Source organism: Psammomys obesus, unplaced genomic scaffold, assembly GCF_907164565.1.
Source record: "Psammomys obesus unplaced genomic scaffold, mPsaObe1.curated_primary_1811, whole genome shotgun sequence".
NCBI lineage: Eukaryota > Metazoa > Chordata > Mammalia > Rodentia > Muridae > Psammomys > Psammomys obesus.
The window spans coordinates 1,682,231-1,703,955 of record NW_026590905.1 but is presented as its reverse complement, the minus strand read 5'-3'; the positions used below and the strand labels follow the sequence as shown (position 1 = coordinate 1,703,955).

The 21,725-nt window shown below is 45.7% G+C and overlaps 1 protein-coding gene across 1 annotated transcript in view; it reads right to left on the bottom strand.

Moving 5' to 3' along the window:
* The window catches only part of Ano2 (anoctamin 2), a 336,055-nt gene that overhangs the window by 8,078 nt on the left and 306,252 nt on the right, over nucleotides 1–21,725 (bottom strand). Inside the window, exons 21-23 of the mRNA XM_055609405.1 lie at nucleotides 10,257–10,409; nucleotides 9,851–9,903; nucleotides 7,882–8,063 (exon numbers count right to left, since the gene is read on the bottom strand). Coding sequence (XP_055465380.1) covers nucleotides 7,882–8,063; nucleotides 9,851–9,903; nucleotides 10,257–10,409 — 388 coding nt within the window. The remainder of the gene's footprint in view (nucleotides 1–7,881; nucleotides 8,064–9,850; nucleotides 9,904–10,256; nucleotides 10,410–21,725) is intronic.

Here is a 21,725-nt window from a genome sequence, read left to right as displayed (position 1 = left end):
ACACACACACACACACACACACACACACACACACACACACACACTGCCAATGGGCACAGTGGTGTCTCCTGGGAAATAAAGTTTGGGTGGGGCTATGAAGAAGGACTTCTTCCTTTTATACACAAATATATGAAGACAGAATTATTTTCACAAGAAAGAAGTTCCTAAAATTTTCTGCAGGGCTAGGAATGGTATCCAAGGCCTCTGTGCATGGCAGGCAAGTGCTCTATTACTAAATCACATTTCTAACCATAGAGGTGCATAATTTCAAAAAGATGTGATTACTGTCAATATTCAGTTGACTCTGATGTGTTTTATACTGAGATTTCAAGAGCAAAATTTTAGTGTTAATCGGGGCAGACACCCATATAAGAAGTCAAACTGATTTTTTTAAGTCAACATTTTATTTTAGTTGTAAAATTACATTAATGCTATTTTGTGAAAAATTGCATGGTTGGAGTTAAATTTGGACATTACCTAAAGAAATAAGGTTTCCATTAACTTCAATTATATTTCATTGTTATAAAGCAAACCCATGAAACCATAACTTTAAGGCTCTGTAATGCCAATTATGTTAGAGAAATGGAAATAAAGGGGAAAGGTTTACACGTATGCCACCTGCTTCTTGGTGGAAGATGTCTGGGTCTGCACGGAGGTTCGGCTGGAGGCAGGACAGAGCTGGAGCAGTGACCTGCGGTGGTTTAGATTTTTATAGCGCTTTACTCATGTATTACATGAACAATTAGATTTTTTTTAAGGCCACATTTTTAACAGACATAGAAACTAAGGCTCTGTTGCCTTGTTTTCTTACCACTGTGACTGAATACCTGACAGAAGCCACATAAGAAAGGGAGGAGGATTCGCTGTGGCTCACGTGTGAAGGGAGACAGTCCATCATGGTGGGAAGGAAGGCTGTAGGGACTTGTTCACATCTAAGCTCATTGGCAAGTAGAGACTAGACAGGAAGTAGGGCAGGGCAATAAACCTCAAATCTCAGTGACCTACTTCCTCCAGAGATGCCTGCCCCACCTCTCAGTAGTTTCATGACCTTCCAGAACAGCACCACTGGCTGGGTACCAAACATTCAAGCACATCCTTAGGGGTACATCTCACATCTGAACCAAATCAAATACACAGATAGAAGGAAAAGAGAGACTCCCAGCCTAGCTGTCACCGTCCGATTTCCATCCTCACCTACACTAGGCAGTGACAGTGAGATCTGCCACAATCGTGAAAACACAAAAGTGCTGAAGGGGAGGAGGGAGCCAGAGCAGCACTGAGGGGCTGATCATGGGCCATCAAGAGAGACTTTTTCTTAGATGAAGTGTTAGCTCTATAATGAATCAGTTAGTGAATGCCTTTCTTGACTCCAAACAGTGGTGTGAAAAAAAGATTTTTTTTAAATAGCCCCACTGGAGTTGAATGTCATATTAATGCTGAAACAATTATGCATACTACTTTCAGACCATCTCAACTGCTTTGAAATGCCTTCCGAAGCTGGCTTTTAGCAGAAGGCAACAGTAGAGGCAATTAGGAGCTAATGAGAACCATGTCAATCCAACAGTTGGTAAAGATCAGAAAGCCCGACACCTGGGAAAGCTGGCTACCTCTGGGGTCACGTGGAACAGATGCAAGGCAACCACAGGCTGGAAGGGAACGTGCCTCTTCAAAGGCTTTGCCCAGGACTGTGGGATGTGGAAGCGCTTAAGCCCTGCAGAGAAGCCTAGCAGGAGCCAATTGAGGGCGCCCCAGTGAACTCTGGCGCCCCAGTGCTTCCTTCCTGCTGAGCCAGGAACTAAGACACTATTCAGCCTCCAGGGCATGGTGGCTGCTTGACCTTGTCAAATGGCCGCTATTCATGCCCGATGCCTGTCATCTTGGGACAGTTCGAGAGCCGCCCTGTCGGAGTAGTTTAATAGCGGAGGCGAGATCATCTCCAGAAATGTCGGCTTTGCCTCTCTAGGCTGCAAATGGGCAGCCAGAGATAGGTCTTAATGTTTACCGCTATGTCAAAGACCTCTGTCCCTGATAAGGTTGGGTTTGAGACCAAGACCTCAAGTTTTATGTGACTGTTTATCTCCAGAGGTTGTTGATGGCTGGGAATAAGAAGAGCCATCAAGCTCCTGAGTCTATTTGCCAGAAAATCAATGTAAACTTCATTTCCTGCTGCAGAGCAATTACAGAGCTGGGCTCTAGGCTAGAGACTTGCATTGCTTTTCAGTGCTTATCTCAGTTGTTTAACTCGCTCCACTATATTCATGTTCTCTCTCTCTCTCTCTCTCTCTCTCTCTCTCTCTCTCTTCCATGTTAGGTAGGTATTTCCATCAAGTCTTAATCCTGTTTGACACATTACATCTAGATCACACGCTGGCCCTGTTCCCTAGATGTCTACTTACATTTGAGTAAGGCATCTTATTTTCAACGTAACCCAGTTACATCGACTGCGCTCAGACAGGTAACACTCTGAAGATTCCACACACCTCATTGTGACCAACAGGTTCTGGATCTGATGTCTTACTTCTCTTCTCACCCTAGCCTTCCTCTTGGATACAGTGTTCTTGGGTGCCTCCTTCTTCACCTAGCATCACCTTTGGCATCCAGTTATCCACTAGTATCACCCTCTTCTTGTTCACCAGCCAGACTGGGTTGGCCATATAAATAGGGAACTTCAACAAAACCATTAGTAGGCCAAACATGGTAGCCCATACCTGTAATGTAAGCTCCTTTAAACATTTTATTCTTAAAATGTATTAACACCACATTATAAAGGACTTGCAAATGAATAACATCATGCAGCAAAACCAGACCCAAAGTCTGTGCATCTCAACGAACTTCTCCACATGACAACTATTTAGAAGCTGTGGAGCTTCACATTGGGTTTTACACTCTCACTATTAAATATATTTGGATGCACCTACCCACTGCCAAAAAAAAAAGAGAAAGAAAGAAAGAAAAAAGAAAGGAAGGAAGAAAGAAAGAAAGAAAGAAAGAAAGAAAGAAAGAAAGATTCATGGCTAAGCTAAAACTAAGCCTAGCAGGCTTTATATATAATTAATAATTAGCTCTATATCCTCTTTTGTGGTTCAAATGCCCCATGCTATTTTGAGGGAGGAGAAGGCAAGGCAATGGGGTGGTGAGTTCAAAGCCAGCCTAAGCTACATAATGATTTGGCCAGCCGGAGCTATGTGAGAAGACCCCATCTCAAACAAACAAATGAAGCAAAAACCTAAGATGATTCCTGTGGCCACTGAATTCCTCATTCTTCATATTTCATCCCCTTTGAATGCTTACCCCGAGTCTTTAGCTCTGGGTGAGGTGCTGTCCCTGCAGGGACCCCATGGGAAGCTGTTCTTGCACTGACCTGCTTCATCTGGACTTCCTGAGAGGCACTGTATGGTGCTCTGTATTGTGGAACCCGTACCAGGGTTTCAGACGTTTGTACAGTGACTGCACAGTCCTCACTGCTACTGAACCTGGATGCTTCAGGGTTCATTCCGGTTTGATCTTAGGATGATTTGTTTCTGCAGGCATGTGTTCTCGTCAGAAGCACAGAATTACAGTATACCACCTATGCATGTTCCTCCTGATAATTTGGTTACTTGTTTGCATCAGGGGTTTTTTTTAATTATCATTAAATCTTCCTCTTTGACTCCCCCATCCCACGTGTGTGTGTGTGTGTGTGTGTGTGTGTGTGTGTGTGTGTGCTGTATGTGTTCATAGGAGCCCAAAGGACAGCCTGTGGTGTCAGTCCTTGCCTTCCATCTTCTTTGAGATAGGGTCTTTTGTTCAGCACCCTGCATATCTAGCTGGTTGGTTGGCTGGTCCATGGCCTTCAGGGGATCCTTTGGTCTCTGCCTACCATCTTCCTGCTGAAGCACTGAGATTACAAATGTGCACTACTATGCTGTGCCTTGAGTGGACTTGGGGATCTGAACTCTGATCCTTACACTTGCACAGTGACAGCTTTACCTTCTGAGCCATCTCCCTGTCTTCAGGATAATTTTGAACAGATAATATACATACCACATTTCATCTACCTGTACAGAAACTATCAGAGCTTTGTGTACAACTCGCTGGAAAATCCAGAGAGCCTAAGCCAGATGCAGGAAGCTCAGCCCTTCATGTTCTGACACATATTCTAAACAACACTTTGGGGTCCTGAGCTTTTGCAGTTTGGGATAAGTATAGTAAATGCCACTTGACTTGTCACGATAGCTGCTACCAATCACGTGGAGCTTGAAAACTCAGTCATCATTGACTAGAGTAGAGTTTTGAGATAAAGATTGGATTTAGACTTGTTTGATTCAATTAAACCTCATTCAAAATTAGACTTACCCTTGGCTTCCAATATGGGGCCACTAAAGTCAATAATATTTAGAAAGCATAAGTGCGGCTGGGAGACTTCAGGTCAGGGAGAAAGAAAGGCCCATGGTGCTGTATGGCAGACAGGGGCTTCTAGACCTGCTTAATATACAGACAGTATCAGCCTTGGTTTTCACTGCACAGCTGAGGGAGTCTGTGCTTCTTGGAGAAACTTGATCTGAACTTTAGTTTGGGATCTGTCACCAGAAGTGTCTATAATTATAGAGAACGCCGAGGCTTCCCAAGTCTTCCCAAGTCTTCTGATTCTTTTCTTTGATTTTGTGGGCAACACTACAGCAGACCCACATCCTCCAAGAAATGTCCTGCAGCTCTAGCCCAGACCCTCTGTCCTAGGGAACTGGGCAGTGGGAGCTACAGACTAAAATCCAGCACCATGGACAGACAGTCTGGCCAAGCAGCCAGATGCAGTGGCCTGGGCAGCACCTAGTGTAGGAGTAAATCCACACGAAAGAGAACCTCTGAGGATGGGCACTTTGTATCCCCAGCTGTAAAGCCCCTTGAAACATCTATGTTCATATAAATTAACGTATAATTAACGGATAAACCCACCTGTCTATTGAGGGTCTGGTTCCTGCTGTTTCATCTTTTCTTGGTTGGCTACAATTAAGATCTGAAGTTAGCACTCCTGAGTTGAGTATGGCTATCCATTTAGATCACAGGTCAGTAAGCTAAGCTGGCTTGGTCAGGATAACCAAATCATCTCATATCTCATCATCTCATCTTACCTCATATCATCTTACCTCACCTCACCTCACCTCAGCTCAGCTCATAGCCTCAGACTGTGAATCTGAGCTTAAGCATCTCTCTTAGGAACATCTCTTTTTGAGTCCCAATGGGAAAGCACGAGGGCACGTCCACTGTTCTGACTCCACTAAGGTTCCAATCACACCATGGACAGAATGTCTACCCTTAAAACAAACAAACAGCGCTAGTGGGAAGAATGTAAATTAGTATAGCCTCTATGTAAATCAGTATGGAATCACTCAAAATAAATAAATAAATGAATTAATAAATAAATCTACCAAACAGACCAGTTTGTCATTCTTGTGTACATTGCCAAAGCAATCTAACTGAGCATACTATGGAGACAGATGTATGCCCAAAGATTTTCAAATAGTATCTCACTATGTAGACCAGGCTGGCTTTGAACTCACAGAGATCCACTTGCCTCTGCTGGAATTAAAGACATGTGCCACCGTACTTGTCCCTGCATATTCATGTTTATCACTGCTGTAGTCACATGACTACGAAATGGATCAACTTAGATGCTCATCAACAGATGAATGGATAAGGGAATATGCACGCACACACACACACACACACACACACACACACAGAGTTGCATTCTGACATAAAGAAGACTGAAGCTATGCCATTTGTAGAAAAATAATTAGAAATGGGAACATCAAGCCAAAGGAAACAAGTCATTCTCAAAAAGCTAAACACCACATTTCTTCTCACATACAGATTCTAGAATTGTTTTTTTAAGGACATGAAACTGGAAAGGGGACTATTTGGAAGAGGAGGGGATCAGTGGGAGGGGGAGAGACAAGATAGGGAAATAACAGGATAGAATTAATGGTCAGGGTATAAAAAATGACATAAGGAAACATTTTGTCTAATCCATATAGGCTATAAAGAATAGAAAAGGAGACCACTGCTTTGATGGGGGCACTGGTAGCTTTTCATAAGACACAACTGGAAGGTAGCCTGAGAAACCCTCTGCCCGTCTCAGAGCATTGCCCCCTCCAGCTTCTTATTCTGGAAGTTATTCTGTGCTTAAGTAAGTGCGGACTGCTCTTGAATGAAGGCTTGACTGGGAGTGTCATATAACCAGGGTACAGAAGGGTCAAATAAGTCATTCCCCCTGCTCCTCTCTTCCTAGGCTTTCCTTGAGAAGTCATGAAGAGCTTTCTGTATCTTGGCTTTGGGATTTCTGGAGCAGTGTCTCTCAGCACGTCTTCTGAATACCAGCTTAGGATATATCCAGGAGGTAGGTGAAAATCACTGCTTGGGCTTCCAACCATCCTTGGCAGTGCAACGTAACTGACATCAAACTCAGCATATATGGATGCTGAATGGCAGAAAGGGAGAGTACTAGATAATGTGGAGCTAGGTAATGGAAGCTGAATTATGGAGGACATCTAAGACGATAGTAATGACAAATAATATAAGGTGTGTCAGAACCCCTGGGATGGTATAGGCCAAAACGCTAGGTTTGGATAGCAAAAAGAACACACTGTGCCTTAGTCTGGTTTTCCACTGTTGTGAAAAGATACCATGCCCAAGGTATGACTCTCATAAAGGCAAACATTTAATTGGGGCTGGCTCACAGTTTCAGAGGTTTAGTTCACTATTGTCATGGCGGGAAGCATGGCAGCATGCAGGCAGACATGGTGCTGGAGGAGCCAAGAGCTCTACATCTTGATCTGAAGGCAGCCAGGAGGACACTGTAATTCCACACTGAGCAGAACTTGAGCATAGGAGACCTCAAATCCCACCCCCACAAGGACACACTTTCTCCAACAAGGCCACACCACCAGAGAGTGTCACTCCCTGTGGGCCAGGCATTCAAACGCATGAATCTATGGGGGCCAGACCTTTTCAAACCGCCACACCAGCAATCTGTGAAGTCTGGCAGCATCTTCAAGATGATGATCGTCCAAAGCCTGATCTTTTCACTGTTTTGACTCCAATCTCGCTCCAGTCAGAATCCCACCAAATCGTATAAGATCGGGCTCTAGCATCTTCCTTCCTCTACATGTCAACAGAACCATAGACAAGCCCATAGGCAGTCCAGACTCAGCATCCCTCCTCTGTCTCTCTCTGCTAACTCTGCAGCACATTGTGTGAAAGGCCTTTTCTTTTTCTCTTAGTTCCTCTGTGACTCTAGTCCATGCCTGCCACCCTTGACATCTCAGCGGTACAGCACCCAGCCTCTCCCCTGTACTCTCTAAACCCTTAGTCCATCTTCCTCTCTGAAACCACATCAGTTACATAAACATACAATCTGTGTGCTACTCTCTGATAGCTGAAAGGCCTTGCCTTCCTATAATATCATATATTGAAGACACTGTGAGATTTCACTGCTTCTGATGTGTTCTTATATGATCCTAGGGGTTGTGACACACCTCATAAGATTTGCCAGTACTAGCTTCTCCAATGCCCCTTCCCTCCACTGAAACTCCATTGTCTAGCTCCATGCTGGAGCACTACCCATTTCTGACACGCAACTCCTCACAGCCCACCCAGGAAGCTCATCTGATTCCTCAGTTATTTCCTTTCCTTGACAACATGGTCAAAATTAGATAGCACTTGATCTGCTCTGTTGTAGCTAGGAAAAGGTATTCAATAGTAATATTTAATGATTCAATAAAGTGAGTTCCTAGCAACTCTGGAGGAATGAGAGATGGAGAAAAAGAATGAGTCTCCTCCTAGTCCTGTAAGAAACTCTTTGGCTCTATTACTCCTGGCCCTCCTCCCCCACATTATTTTTACCTGCAAAACTGGACTTCCTGGTCAAACTGCGAGTTTTCTGGCTGTGTTCCCTCCTTCAGCTGGCTGACGTTGAAAAAGGAAAGAGTATGGTTCACAAAGCCATGAAGAGTTCCATTGTGGCTATAGGAGTACTGGTACACGAGGCGGGGGATAAAGTCGGAGGTGACAGCGATGACAAAAGCCTAGGGGACAGAATCACAAGCACTGAGGACTGGTCTGAACAGGTGGTATCTGGAAGGCATAGGAGACATGTGACTAAGGGACGGTCCACTCTTGGGCATACCATCAAGAGGAGCTACAAGACTTGACATGGAAACAACTTCAGTATGCTCAAGCCCCTGACCCTAGGTTCACAGGGCTCACGGTTTTAGACAGGGGAAATGACAACATTGAGTGTTGGAAGCTTTGCTCCACCTCTAAGATATTTGGATCGGCACTGCTGTTGCCTGAGCCCAAACAGAGTTCGAGGTATTCTAAGAAAATCACTTGTAGTGATGAAAGCACTGCTAGTAGATCAGGCATGGGAGACGGAGGCTGTGTACATCTGCCCTGAGGGACACTGAAGAGCCAGGAACATAGCTTCAGTTTCCTCAGTCAGATTGTCATCTCTGGACGCTTTGCAGTGCTTGCGCAATAGAAGCTGTTCCTTTATTCGCCTTGTGAAAGGGGAGAGGCAGGAGGGAAAAGGCACAGGGCCTGCAAATGGGACATCCACAGCCCACCCAGAGTAGGGGAGGTCTAAGTGCTCTTCAAATGGCCACGAGCAAGCTGAGTGCAGGTGAGTGATTGCTTGTTTGGATTTGGAGTTACTTTCTGCAAAAAGAACCTTAAATCTTTTTGGCAGCTGTTTATACTATATTCTGCAAAACAATTAAGGCCCCCTTAAAACCTGTGTTTAGGTTTTTTTTTTTCTAAATGTATATATGTAAGTGGGCCATACCCATATTTGAAAATTAATCACACACTCATAATTATCGTAACTGTGATTTATTGAGCATGTCTTTGTTCTTCTCTTATCCCACACCATTTCTAGAATGGTCCTACATGGTAGATGTGAGTCCTGTGCCCTGTTGTTTTGATGACTAAGCAAGACTTAGAGGCACAGGAAAGCAAAATGCACTGTCTCTCTGTAACACAGACAGAAAGTACTGACACCACCGCGGGTCTCTTTTCTAGTAGACACGGCTCAAAGTAACAGATGGCCCTCTTTCTGAGAGACACACTTCCTACATCCAAACACTCACCCTGTAGCAGATTGATTCTGCCTCCCCCAACACCTCCCGATCATTTTCGGACAGGCCAAAGAACCAGGTTAGACCCAGAATCAATGTTCTGCTCCCAAGGGAACATGAGCAGGAGCTTTCTAGATGTACACTTAGGCAGCTGGTGCCTTCTTGGGATAAAGAGCTGGAGGGAAGCCCTGTCTAGCAACTGTCTATCAGGATACAAAAGCAAAGGGATTTTTTCTGCCATGTATATATGAGTCTGGCAAGGCAGCTAAGAGCATCACAACAGGTAGGACCCATTTCCTTCCCAATACTAGCTTAACTTATGGAGTGCCCCTGTCCATGGGGGTGATTAAGGCTTTGAACTGAGAATGTTGAGGAACCATAATTAGGAATTGTAACCCAGGCAACATTCCAGGTATTGTTTAACTAAAGGATGGAAACAGAATAGGAAGAGATAGACACATAGGTCAAATTCTTTCTTCATTATTCTTGGCTCCAAAGAAAGATCTGTTTTGTCTCTTAAGGCCAAGGCATCCAGTCAGAAGAAGGATAGCTGCCTTTCTCTTAAGGAAATGAAAAGTAAATTGCAATGCTGGGTAGCGAATGGCTTACAAGGTCTATATGTGCCACAAAGCAGGAGACCGTCTGAAACGAAGCTCAGGACGGGTTTCTACTTGGAAGGCCCAGCACTCTGAAAGCTCCGCCCATATAGCTAAGACATTCTAAATGTGAGCACTTACATTGATGATGACAGAGAACTTGCCAATTCCAGAGAGAATGTCAAACCAAATCCCTGTAAGACAGAAGGGCCAACATCTCTAGTTAGTCCTACCATGGGCTCAGAGTCAGCAAGGCCACAGAATGGGCTGACGCTGTGTAGGCAGGTTACCTGGGAAGTCTTTCTGCCCCCTCCCAGTACTGGGCTTGCCAGAAAGGCTTAGTGTGCCCCTGTCTAAAAGCTTAGGGAACAACTGGGAGTAGTTAATATGACTTCTACAGGCCTCCCCACAGGAAGGATGGGAACAGTAGAAATTCCAAGGGGTGAAGAAGATAAGGAGGGCTATGCCAGCTTCCTGAGCTCTCTGGAGCAGGTGATGGGAGGAGCCACATGGGATAGGGGTACCAGGCCTCTAAAGTAGGGCATACCAATGTCTTTGGTCCTCACAGCATCTGGGCGTCTCAGCTCTGTAACAAACTTTTTTGCATCCAGCCGAACTTCAATGACATTGTTAAGGAGGGCAAACACTGGTGCCAGTGGAAAGGAGGCCACAAACAGGGTGACAAAACCAAACTGGATGACTAGGAGAGAACACACAGGAGACACTTCAGCAAGGAGCCAGGGGGTGGGGGGTGAAGGCCATCTCTATTCTGTGGTGCCTAGTCCTCTCTATCAGGTCCCCTTCCTTCCTGCCTGCACTTCTAGGCTTCCTTCTCATTTCTGCAGCCAGGGCCCATGCTGTCATTCTGAGTCAAAGCTCTGGCTTAGGCATGGTAGGCCAAATAAAGAGACATGTGACAGGGACGTTTCCCTTCTACTACCCGTCATCTTCAGAAACTAATCATATGTGGCAGCTGGGGGTTGGTAAATTCTGTAAGTAGCCAAAGGGGGAAATACATTGGGATCTGGGATCTGTCTTATCTTTCCACAGAAACTCACTTCTTCCATTGCTCCCAGGCATGACTATGCTCCCAATAAAGCTTTATTTATAAAAGCAGTCTACCAAGTAGGCTGATATTGAGGCCAGCCCTTAACATAGCTTCAAAATTGTCTCCCAAAGGTGGACACCCCCATTTTTTTTTTTACTTCAGAAGAGAGTTTTGCTATCTAGCCTAGGCTGGTCTTAAAATGATGATCCTCTTGCCTCTGCACCCCTACCAAATACTGGGATGGTTGATATGTACCACCAGGCCCAGCTTGGGGTCTCCTTTTCCATAGACAGAGCCATTGCTTTTCTTTGGAAAGAACTCATTCATCACCCATTTATTGAGAGCTGGAAAAATTCCAGGCCAAGTACTGTGCCAAGTATTTCAGGGAGGCAAAGGCCTGGTCCTGTTGTGAAGGAGCTGAGATTAGAGGGGGAGACATAAGGGTAGGTAAAGTTGTTCAACAGGACTTTTGCAAATGTGTTGCAAGAGCGCAAGAAGAATGTGCTAGAGTCAGAGGATCAAAGGAGACAGAGCTACAGTCCACTCTGGATGGGGACTAAAGAAGGTCTCCATGTGGATGACCTTAGCACCGCCCCCAAAGAGGGGTTTGTGCCACCAGGGAGAGCTAGAGAGCATTCTGAGCCACAAAGGCATTCTGCAGCCACCGCACAGCTTTACCTTGCTTTACCTGGACCCTTACCACAACCTCTCAACCACCTTCCTTGTCACCAGTCTTCCCAGGCTCGCAGCACACAGACTCTGTACTCTCCCTAATCATAAGGACTTCCCTGGAATCCCCTTTACTTACTGAATGGAATCCAGATTCCTAATATTGACACACAGGTAATTAAGTCAATTCTAATGTGTTCCTCTAATTCCATCTCCAAAATGCTCCCACACAACAGCCCTGATCCTGCCTCCAGGACAAACTTATCATCCTGAGGCTTTCCACTTAACATATCCCATTCCTTCTTCTGTGCACAGCAATCATTCATTCTCTACCTGGTGAATTTCCTGGGGTCCCCAAGACCAGAGCACTCCAGTGCATCCTGCTCTGAGCACCCCTTCCTGTGCTCGGGCCTCAGCATCCACCAGTGCTGGGCTGGGACTACTTCCCTGGGTATCCCTCTCTGTTGTAAAGCAAAAGGCTCCATATGTTCTGGGATCTCTTTGCAAATCTGCACACAGAGGCAACCCAGGGAAGCCAGTCTAGTTGGATTCTCCACATGCTAACAACAAGTACCAACCATTGTTTCCCTCAGTTACAGCAAGTGCAATTAAGGCTCATAAAACAATACTCACCCAATTGGCATCACAGAACACACATGGATGTGCTTCAAACACATATCATGTCTGAATCCCAGTAAGTGTCCAATACATGTTACATGGGGGAGCTGGGGCGCTGGTTCGGTGAGTGGGTAAAGTACTTTCGTCCCCAGTTTCCCTCCCCAGCACCTCTGTAAAAAGTCAGGTAGAGTAGCACACATCTATAATCCCAGTGCTGGTCAAGGGAGACAAGCGGATCTGCTGGCTACCCAATCTAGCCTATCAAGTTCCAGGTTCAGGGATAGACCCTACCTCAAAAAAAAAAAAAAGTGGCTAGCAATAAAGGGAGATATCTAAAGCCAACCTCTGGCTTCAACACACACACATAAATGCACAGAACAAGATACAAATAGCAAGTTATTTATGTAAGTAGTAAGTTACTTATGTTTTACATATACTGTTATTCTTAGTGAAAGACATATCAGCATACAGAGATGATTGCAATGTATACTGTATAGCTACCCGCTAAACAGACACAAGCTTAAGGTTTAGAGACTCGGGGAGTCTGAGAAGATCCAGATCCCATGTTCAGACATGTTCCTAACCTGACTCAGTCCTTTGTCTACACTTTTGTTCCGACTGACAGCTCAAAGGACCTGCTTTAAATTCCCTAAGGTGCTGCGATTGTTGGGCCCTTAGAAAAGCTTCGCAATTTCAGGGTAATCACATAAAGAATGAGAAGACAGGACCCAAACCCAGGGGTGTGTGTGTGTCTGTGTGTCTGTGTGTCTGTGTGTGTGTGTGTGTGTGTGTGTGTGTGTGAATACACAAAGAACGCAAGCCAACTGCACTAAAAGTTTCCAGAGGAAACACACATGGAACTCTTCCCAGCCAGAATGCTTCTGATTTGGCAGGCTTTTTGGCTCACAGGTGTGGCCACTGCTCTTGCTCATACAACCCTTACCTTTGCCTTATCCTAGATCACTAGGATTCTCAGTGGGTTCTGGGAGACTAGCAAGTGTCATTAATGGCAAGATGTCACTGACGCATCAAGGTTGGACTCCCGGAAGGGCTAGTTGGTAATGGAGGTGGAGAGGGGTGTGCAGGTCTTCACAAACACACCCAGGTAGTCGATTGCAAATGCAGTACCCTGGGGCTTCACATACCAGTCAAGCCTGATGACCCAAGCTCAACTTTCAAACCCACATGAAAAGATGGAGGGGAAGGAATGTTCCCATAACCCCAGCATTGCAGTAACAAGTTGGGAAACTGAGCCCAAAGAAGCTCATGGACCAGGAAGTCTAGAGTGCTCAGGGCACAGACAAGAGGGGCTCTGTCTCAGAAACGAGATGGGAGAAAAGAACTGACTCCCCAAATCTGTTTTCTGATCCATACATGCGTGAGAGCGCATGTGCACACACACACACACACACACACACACACACACACACACACACATACATACACACCAAGTAAATAATAAAAGTTTTAAAGTATCAGTGCCTGCCATGTCTTTAGAAGATGATGCTTTACAGAAAATTTAATTTGGGAGTCAGGGGTAGGGGCTAGAACAGAAGGACCAAAGGGGAGTGGAAATGACCAAGGAAAGCTAAATAGGAGATTGGCCTACTTTTCTAAAACCTGGAACACAATGTCTACATTTAAAAAACATACATGAATGGTGTTGGTGGAACTGAGAACTGTCCGCATTCCTGAGCCAGGAGCTCCCCCACATCTCACCTCAACTTCAATGACTCAGGAATGATGGTCCCTGCTATCATTAATAGCCAATGGGACACACTTCCACCATCGCCACCATCATTGTATTTTCCATATTGCTCAAGCCCCATTACCCACCCATAAAGCCCACCACCACAACTAGCTTGCCGCTGTTTCCGTCCGCACTCAGGGGCAGCCATTTTGTGAACCCCCTTCCCCAATAAACTGATTTGCATGAGGTCTCTTGTGTGATGTGATTTTGTAGCATTCCTTCCTTGGCCCCCAGTCTTCAAGATACTCTGGCTGAAAAACCCTTTCAGATGTATCTTGTGTTTTCAGACATTAGTGCCCTTGGTTCCATGAGCTCATGGAAAAACCTGATTAAAGGGACTCCCTTCAGAAGAGCTGTGTGAATACCTCAGAGCCTCAAAGGGCACCATGGGTTGGAAAGGGGCAGTTTACTTTTGACTGGTTTCTATTGCATACAGCACGACCTCTCCACATACCTGCCTACAGCCCCGGGAAATCCAGTGTCTTTGCCAGATCATGGAGGAAGTGGGACTTTCCACTTCTGCTTGTCTCTTTAGTGAACTGCCATCCCCAAGGGTAGCCCTGTGAGTTTGCTTTCTCACCTTCACAGACTGTCCCTACACAAATTCTATTCTTAACATCACCATTTTCTAGGGCCAGTCTGGTGTGTTCTGTAGTTCTCATTCATTCTTTCAGTTTCACAACAGAAGCGCTGGCCTCCCATTCCCGCATGTAAATCAGTGTGGCTAGCATGCACAGCCTCAGAAGAGTGGCAAAGGATGCCCTTGCCCCTTCTCTGCAGTTACCTCAGGGTATCCAAAGCCATAGAAAACCCCTCTCTACACATGCCCTCATGTTACAGGTGTAATATGTACCCTTGAGCATTTCCAAGAGGCAATCCAAAGAGCCTGAAATAAACAGCAAGTCTTGATTTAATCTTGGGGCTATATATATATATATTTAAAACTGTAACCCTCCAGCATTCAGATGCCAAATCCAAGACTCGTTCTCTTCAAGGGGAAATCTGGAGGGCTGAGTCAGATGGGAGCCCTGCTGGGTTCAGTTCAGAGGACGCAGGGATGCCGGCCTTCCCCAACACCAACATTTGTTTCTAAAAGCAGCCAGCCTCCCTTAGGACAAGAGAAACACAGGAAATCCTCAGTGTGGCTGTATAATAGAAGCCAGCTTGGCCAGGCCAGCAACAGATTAACCCTGGCCAAGCCAATTAGGGAGGAATCCATAAGTTGATTTTCAACTGACTCTTTACAAAGCCTGCTGTAAAGCGCTCCAGAAATGCTGGTTGGAAGCACAAAGCTTGGAAACATGTCTGGGCACAAGCTCCCTGAGTTTCCTCTCTGCTCACACTCCAGCAGCCAAGAACTTTACTAAATAACCACCAGCCTTACACTGCCTGATGCTGTAGACAGTTACAATTGGGAGTGATTACCTGGGCTTGGGCTAAAATAACTATAGACAGTTACAACTGGGAGTGGACTATGCTAAAGGAGACAGCAGACAGCAAGGACATTTTAGGACAATCTACTTAGAGGAAAAAATTAAATGGTGTAGCAGGGAAAAACAGAGCACACTGGCCAGAGTGAATAAAAATAATAACAGTGGAACAGAGTTCTGATTTTCACTCCTTTATTTAAAAGCCATCAGTGAAAATATCTACCTTTCCATTGTATGTACACGTACAGGAGCATACACATACTCTAAAGTCCAGACCCTTGGTTTAACATTCAAAGGCCATTGTGATCTGACTCGAGCTTACTCATTTCTTCCTGTCTAGCCCATATTTTGTCCTTAGGGCTAGTATTTAGTTGGAATGACTGAGGTCAACTCTACCTGCTTTCCAACCATTTCAAACTATCTGTGCATTTCGGAGCCTCTCTGTACACCACGGCTCTCCTCCCCTCTACGTTCTGCTGAGTGGATTGCTAATCACTGTTCAGGCTCAACTCGAATCACCCACCCTCTCCCTGATTCCCTCTGATTCCTCTCACCCCGAGTCTCTCCTTTCTCCCTTCCCAACTTTTCTAGCTAGACTGAAGTGCAGCAGGCATCTCTCTCTTCCTCTTCCCTCCTACAATGCTGTGTACATAACACACTACTTATTTGACCTGCTCTCTGGGGTGAGCAATCCCTGAGAGCAGGGTCCATATTTGACTCTTTACTGTATCTACATTGCACTCTGCGGTGCTTGTCACATAAGCAGATACTTAAATGTTATCTGTTTTACAAATGGAACTTATTTTCTTTCTCTCTCTCTCTCTGTGTATATGTGTGTTTCCCTTTGTTTCTCTTTCTCTCTCTCTCTCTCTCTCTCTCTCTCTCTCTCTCTCTCTCTCTCTCTCCCTCTTCCTCTCTCTCTCATACACACAGCAGAAGGTGAAAATGTATGAACTGAAATCATTATCCTTCATCAGAGTGAGGTGAAGGAAGAACCTGCAACTCCACACAGTAGTTCTCTTTGCTTGCTGCTGTGACAGCACAGGACACTTTGGGGAAGGTCAGAGGAAGAATGTCCCAATTCTTTTTAGCACAACTCCTTTTACCCCCCCCCACTCCATTTAGTAAAAGCAAAATTTAGCAGGACTGAAAGCTGGGGCCTCCCCCAGAACTGGATGATAAGACACCCCAAAACCATGGTTGCAAAAGACAGGAATCAAGCCGGAAAGGAGCTCTAAACCTCATCCCTGCTGTTAGTTTTCAGTGTGCCAGAGGATGCTTTAGGCTGACAAGAGGCTCAGTTATCTTACCCAGCTCTGAACCTTAAAACTCTGATAGCAACCTGCAAGGCATGATGAGCCCACTGGAACAGCAGTGAGCAGCTGCTCTCTGATTGAATTTGAGGTTGGCTCCAAGGCAGGAATCCGTGGTCTGGTGCTGTAAACCTGGCCAAACGCCCACAGGGAAGTCATAAGCTCCAGCAGATAACTTATTCCTGATGTTTTGCTGAATGATGGTAAACTGCCTTCTAAATATCTGTGCTTGTGCCCCTACACGAATGCTACTTTAGGCCCCAATCACTGAAGCCTTTCTCTGTAGTGAATAGCAGTGAATACAGAGATCTTGTGCTTGCCTAAGATGCTGAGAGTGAGTGATATATGAGGCTTCAGCCCTAGACAAGATGTCTGTATCGCCCCTTTACGGCTCAGGGAACGTTACAGGAGAGGGGATAAGAAGGGCTGTGAAATGCCACCCTCCAGACATGACATGGCCACTGTAATCATCAAGTCATGGCAGCTATGGGCATTAGGCCTGAACAGAAATGGCAGTGCCAGGGGTCAGTCCTATATGGGGGAGGGGCTCATAGGACCTTTCCCCTTACTGCTGAATGACTGGTTGCTGATGGAGTCTGAGAGAAGGAGAAACACTGTCTTCAGTGATGTACCCACTGACGCCCCAGAGTGTGGTTCTATACCTACGGTCATACAGGCAGCCCTGGTTAAACTCCGCGGGTCACAGAACAAAAGGACACGAGTGAGGAGAAATGTGTGTACGAAGGGCAGGGAAATAGAAGGTGGGAGTGAGAGCATCAGAATGCATCATCTACATAGAGAAAAAACATAAAAACATTAACATTGAGACTAAACATAAGAGTATAAAAGGAAACAGGCAAATAACCTATCACGGAGGGTAAGTTTATCAAGAAATGTCCAACTTTACTGCTAATACATACAAGTAAGAACCACTAAAGGAAAAATGTAATGGTGAGTAGGGAAGATTGGGGAACACCAAGCAAAGGCTGTCGGTACAGGCCCAACACAGAAAAAGCCGGGAACTGCATTTTCTAGTGTGAATGTATTTGAGATTCTGGCATCTCTGTGCTACCAATGGCCCAATGCTCTTCCAGGTGGCTTGACTGGAAAATAAGTGGCTCAGTTGGATTATAAACTCAGAACATCATACATTTTATATTTCAGGCTTCTGAATGTCATTGGAGAATGCTAAAACTCTATTTCAAGAACTGCACATAAAGATTTTGACTCCATTGTTTCTTGCTACATTTGTCTAGCTAGTCTTTGGCATTCACCTCTACTGTTGGATTTTTCTCTACATTTTTACCTTCAGAAATCAGGAAGAAAACTGGGATGTTGGGTCAGCCTTTTTGTGAAACAGTGGTAAGCAAGGCAGAAGAGGAAGGGCCCATGGTGTGTTTGTCTCCTTGGGAAGGAGGCAGTTTCTTCCGCTGAACGGTTTTGGATGAGCACGCGGCACTAATTCAGTCCTGTCTCTTTCATAAACCTACATTTAAAAGCTACAGCCCCCCCCACACACACACCCTTGGGAGTGTTGGTGGACTGAAAATAAAAGTGGGCAGTAAGGAAGACAGGTGAGCCCACATCCTCAGCCTGGGTCTCTGATGCCGGGAAAAGCAGTAGCACGTGTGACCTCTCAATATCCACCATCCTCGACTCACTCCTCACTCGATCTGTCATTCCTTCAACAAGCACTTTTCTGAGCAGTTCACCCACTGGGCTTCATGATCATCGCTAGAGAGCAATGATTAGCTGTGCTACGGCTCGAATGTGCTCCTCTTCCTGCCCAGTTCCTGTTAGAATAGGACCTTTCAGAGGCGATTTGACCATGAGGTCTCTGCCCTCACGGATGGGTTTAATGTTGGTATAGGAGGGGGTTAATTGTTAAGAAAGGGATTTTATCACACAAGTAAGTTTGTCTCCTCTTGTTCTATATCCTCTTGTGCTTTCTTGCCCTCCTGCCTTCCACAGTGGAATGACATAGCAAGGAGGGACTTGTCAGTTGACTGGACTTCTCAGACTCCAGAACCATGAGCCAAATAAATTTGCATTGTTTATAAATGACCCAGCCTGTGCCATTCTGCTATAGCGAGAGGAAGCGGACTGAGATGAACAGATTGCTATTATCCTTTTAGGAACTCAGGGAAAGCACCGAGGAAGAGGAGCACATAAGCATGCTTGACATTATCCCAGCCCTCAGACGGTGGCTGCACTCACTGGATGCTGTGGGGCACGAGGCAGGAGTAACTTGTTCCCCACAGCAGGTCCCTGGAAAGCACCTCACAATCACTAATCCCTGGGTTTGACTCGAAGACCAAGTAAAAGAGATGTGGGAGGTCCACCCAAGGCTGAGAGTTAAGATCTTTCCTGCTCAGACGGCTGGCATTCACAAGCTACGTAGGAAACGAACGCAGCACGTAAAACTCAATTCCATTTGGCTTGGGGTTCACACAATGGGCTGGTTCCGCTCAGAGACTTCAGAAAGCCGGGACAGGAAGAGACAGGCTTGAGGTATCAGTTCAAACAGTAAGAGTTTGATGCGTGAAAAGTCAGCGGCGCACCTGTACAAACCGCTAAGGTACAGTTTCTGGTAACCGTAGGCATGGGTACAAGGAGTGATCTGCTGACTCTTGTTTACCCTCCCCTGACCTCTCTCTCTCTCTCTCTCTCTCACACACACACACACACACACACACACACACATACATGAGGAGCACAAAGTGCAGAGGGCATCCATAAGCTCACCCTTCCTTCTGTCTACCCACATCACATCATATGGCAAAAGCAAATGAGAGAGAAAGGCCGGGAGCCAGGTAAGACTGGAAAGACATTTGTGAGAGGCATTGTTACCACAATAACCCCCATGTGTTTTATTCCTTTTTCTCCAGAAAGCTGCAGAAAGGCCAACAAAATGAGAATAAAATTAGATTTGAAAATAAGTTAAAATTTATAGAAATTATATTGAAAAGGAAATAAAGAACTCAGAATACAGGAAAAAAAAACAAATATGCACACTCTAGGGACCCATAATATGTCTATGACATGATGACAAAGTTTCCTTCTGAGCTCCCTGGTTGTACAGAGAAATGGAAAAGCAGAATAGCTCCCAGTAAGTGTTAAACTAAGAGTACCTTCCACCTGCTCATTTCCTCATCATTCATCCCTCTATTTACTCATTTACTTCTCTCTGCCTTTCTCCTGGCATTGGCCAGGCACCTTCTGCATGTCAGGGGCAGTAACAGAGATGGTGTAGTAATCAAGGTAGGAACCGCTGTTTCTAAGTATGCCTGGGAGGCAGGATACACAGCACAGACAGCGCCAAATGATTTCTGCCTCGGAAGTAAGAGGAGACAAATGGCCTGGGACTCACCCTATTTCCAAGAAAACCAGGAACAGAGCCCTTTGTGCTGCCTGGACTGTGGTTAAGTGTCATTTAGAGAAGGGGCAGGTACCCACTTATCCAGTGTGATGACTCAGTGCCTATAAACAGGATGGCCCAGGGAAAGGAATGTCCCGGTGCTTGGAGCCACTGGCTTGGAGCACACACTACAGGGTTTCATTCCACTAACTTGGTGCTTTGCTCGGGGACAGGAACTGAGGCTGGATGGTGGAGAACCACCCTGAGCGGGGGTTAAACCTTGCAACAGATGTACATCTGTGTGACTTTGTCCCCACGCCCAGCACCAATTTTCTGTATCTGTTTTAGGAGCATATGGCAAAGGCTACTCATGACACAGGTGATGGGGAAATCAGAGAGTGAGGCTGGAACCAGAGGCAAGGATGCAACCTTCAATAACACCCTCTGGTGCCTTCATTCTGAGCGCTAAACCCTTGCTCCGAAAGGCACCACAGCCTCCCAAAATAGCAGCACTAGATGGTGACCCACCACTCAAAATGCGAGCCTGTGGGGGTACTTCCAGATTCAAGCCACAACTGCCATAGGGTTAGTGCACAGGCAGTTCTGCTGGGCTATTCTCAGAGACCTAGCAACAGCTTAGGTCATCACTTGCTGCCCTCCCCTGCTGCCGCCACCGCCAGGGGTGCCAGCTGTGTGCTATATATAAAAGCTCTCTCTCTTTTTCTCTTTCTCTCTCTCTCTGTTTCTGTCTCTCTCTCCACATATATATATTGAGATATATATATTTATCTCTGTGGGTGTTCCTACTTTCTGTCCTCTGTACCCTCACCTCTCTGCTCCCTCCTCCCTCTGTCCTCGTGGCTCTACTCCCATCATCTGCCTGTCTACACATCTACTCCTCTGCCTCTTACCCCTTCCCTAAGTCCTTGCTCCTGTCCCCTCCGCTAATAAACCTCCTTTACACCAGATCTGTTGCATGGCATAATTTCTCAGGGGTGCAATGCTGGCTTGGACCACTAAGGACAGCCCTTCGCCGCATTATATTTTAGAGCACACAGGCCACCTCTTCTGGGGATAATGGCATCTCTGATACCAGCGCATCATGGATAAGGAGATTCTGCACCTGTGGGTGGGACAGGTCATCTCATCTGAGTCTGCACAGCTAAGCGTTCCTAGAGCCTCGATGGAAGGTGATGTCTGAGAACCATTCAGTTTTCATTCATTATCTTTTTCCTTTACCAACAAACACTCTACTGTGTCTACTGTGTCTATTCTATCTCCAAGAAGCTTCCCCCACGAATATAGGCCTTATCTTTGCTGAGAAAAACTCACACTGCAATCACTTATTTATCAGGATAAAATGACAATGACATGCTATCAAGAGTTTCATCTGGACCTTGTCACTAAACTTGGGGCTACATTTTTCCCCCACCAAGTTCTGCTCTATAAGAAAAGTCTAACAGCTGTAAAAGTTTGGAGAACTTAGCTTGCAGTTTCTTCAGTGGAGGAGAAATTTCTCCTCATAGGGCTCTAAGGGAAAGTCCATAACTGGGCTGTGAGAGGCCATTGGCAAAGAGCTTTGAAGCCTCCTTTTGGGGTTGGGGACAGTGATGATTAATGCTGTGGCCTGCTCCTGGGCTGGCTTTCTTTTTCCTCTCAGAGATGGGGGAGGGGAAGCTACCCTTGAAGTCTTTCTTAGTAAGCTCTTCAGGAAGAGGGTTTGATATTGGAGATTCCCTTGAAAGCGTGTTGCTCCCCTCACAGGTTTTTCCAGTAATCCCTCACTCTCAGGTTTCCCTTTGTCTGGAGCCAGCCCATCCCCACATCCAC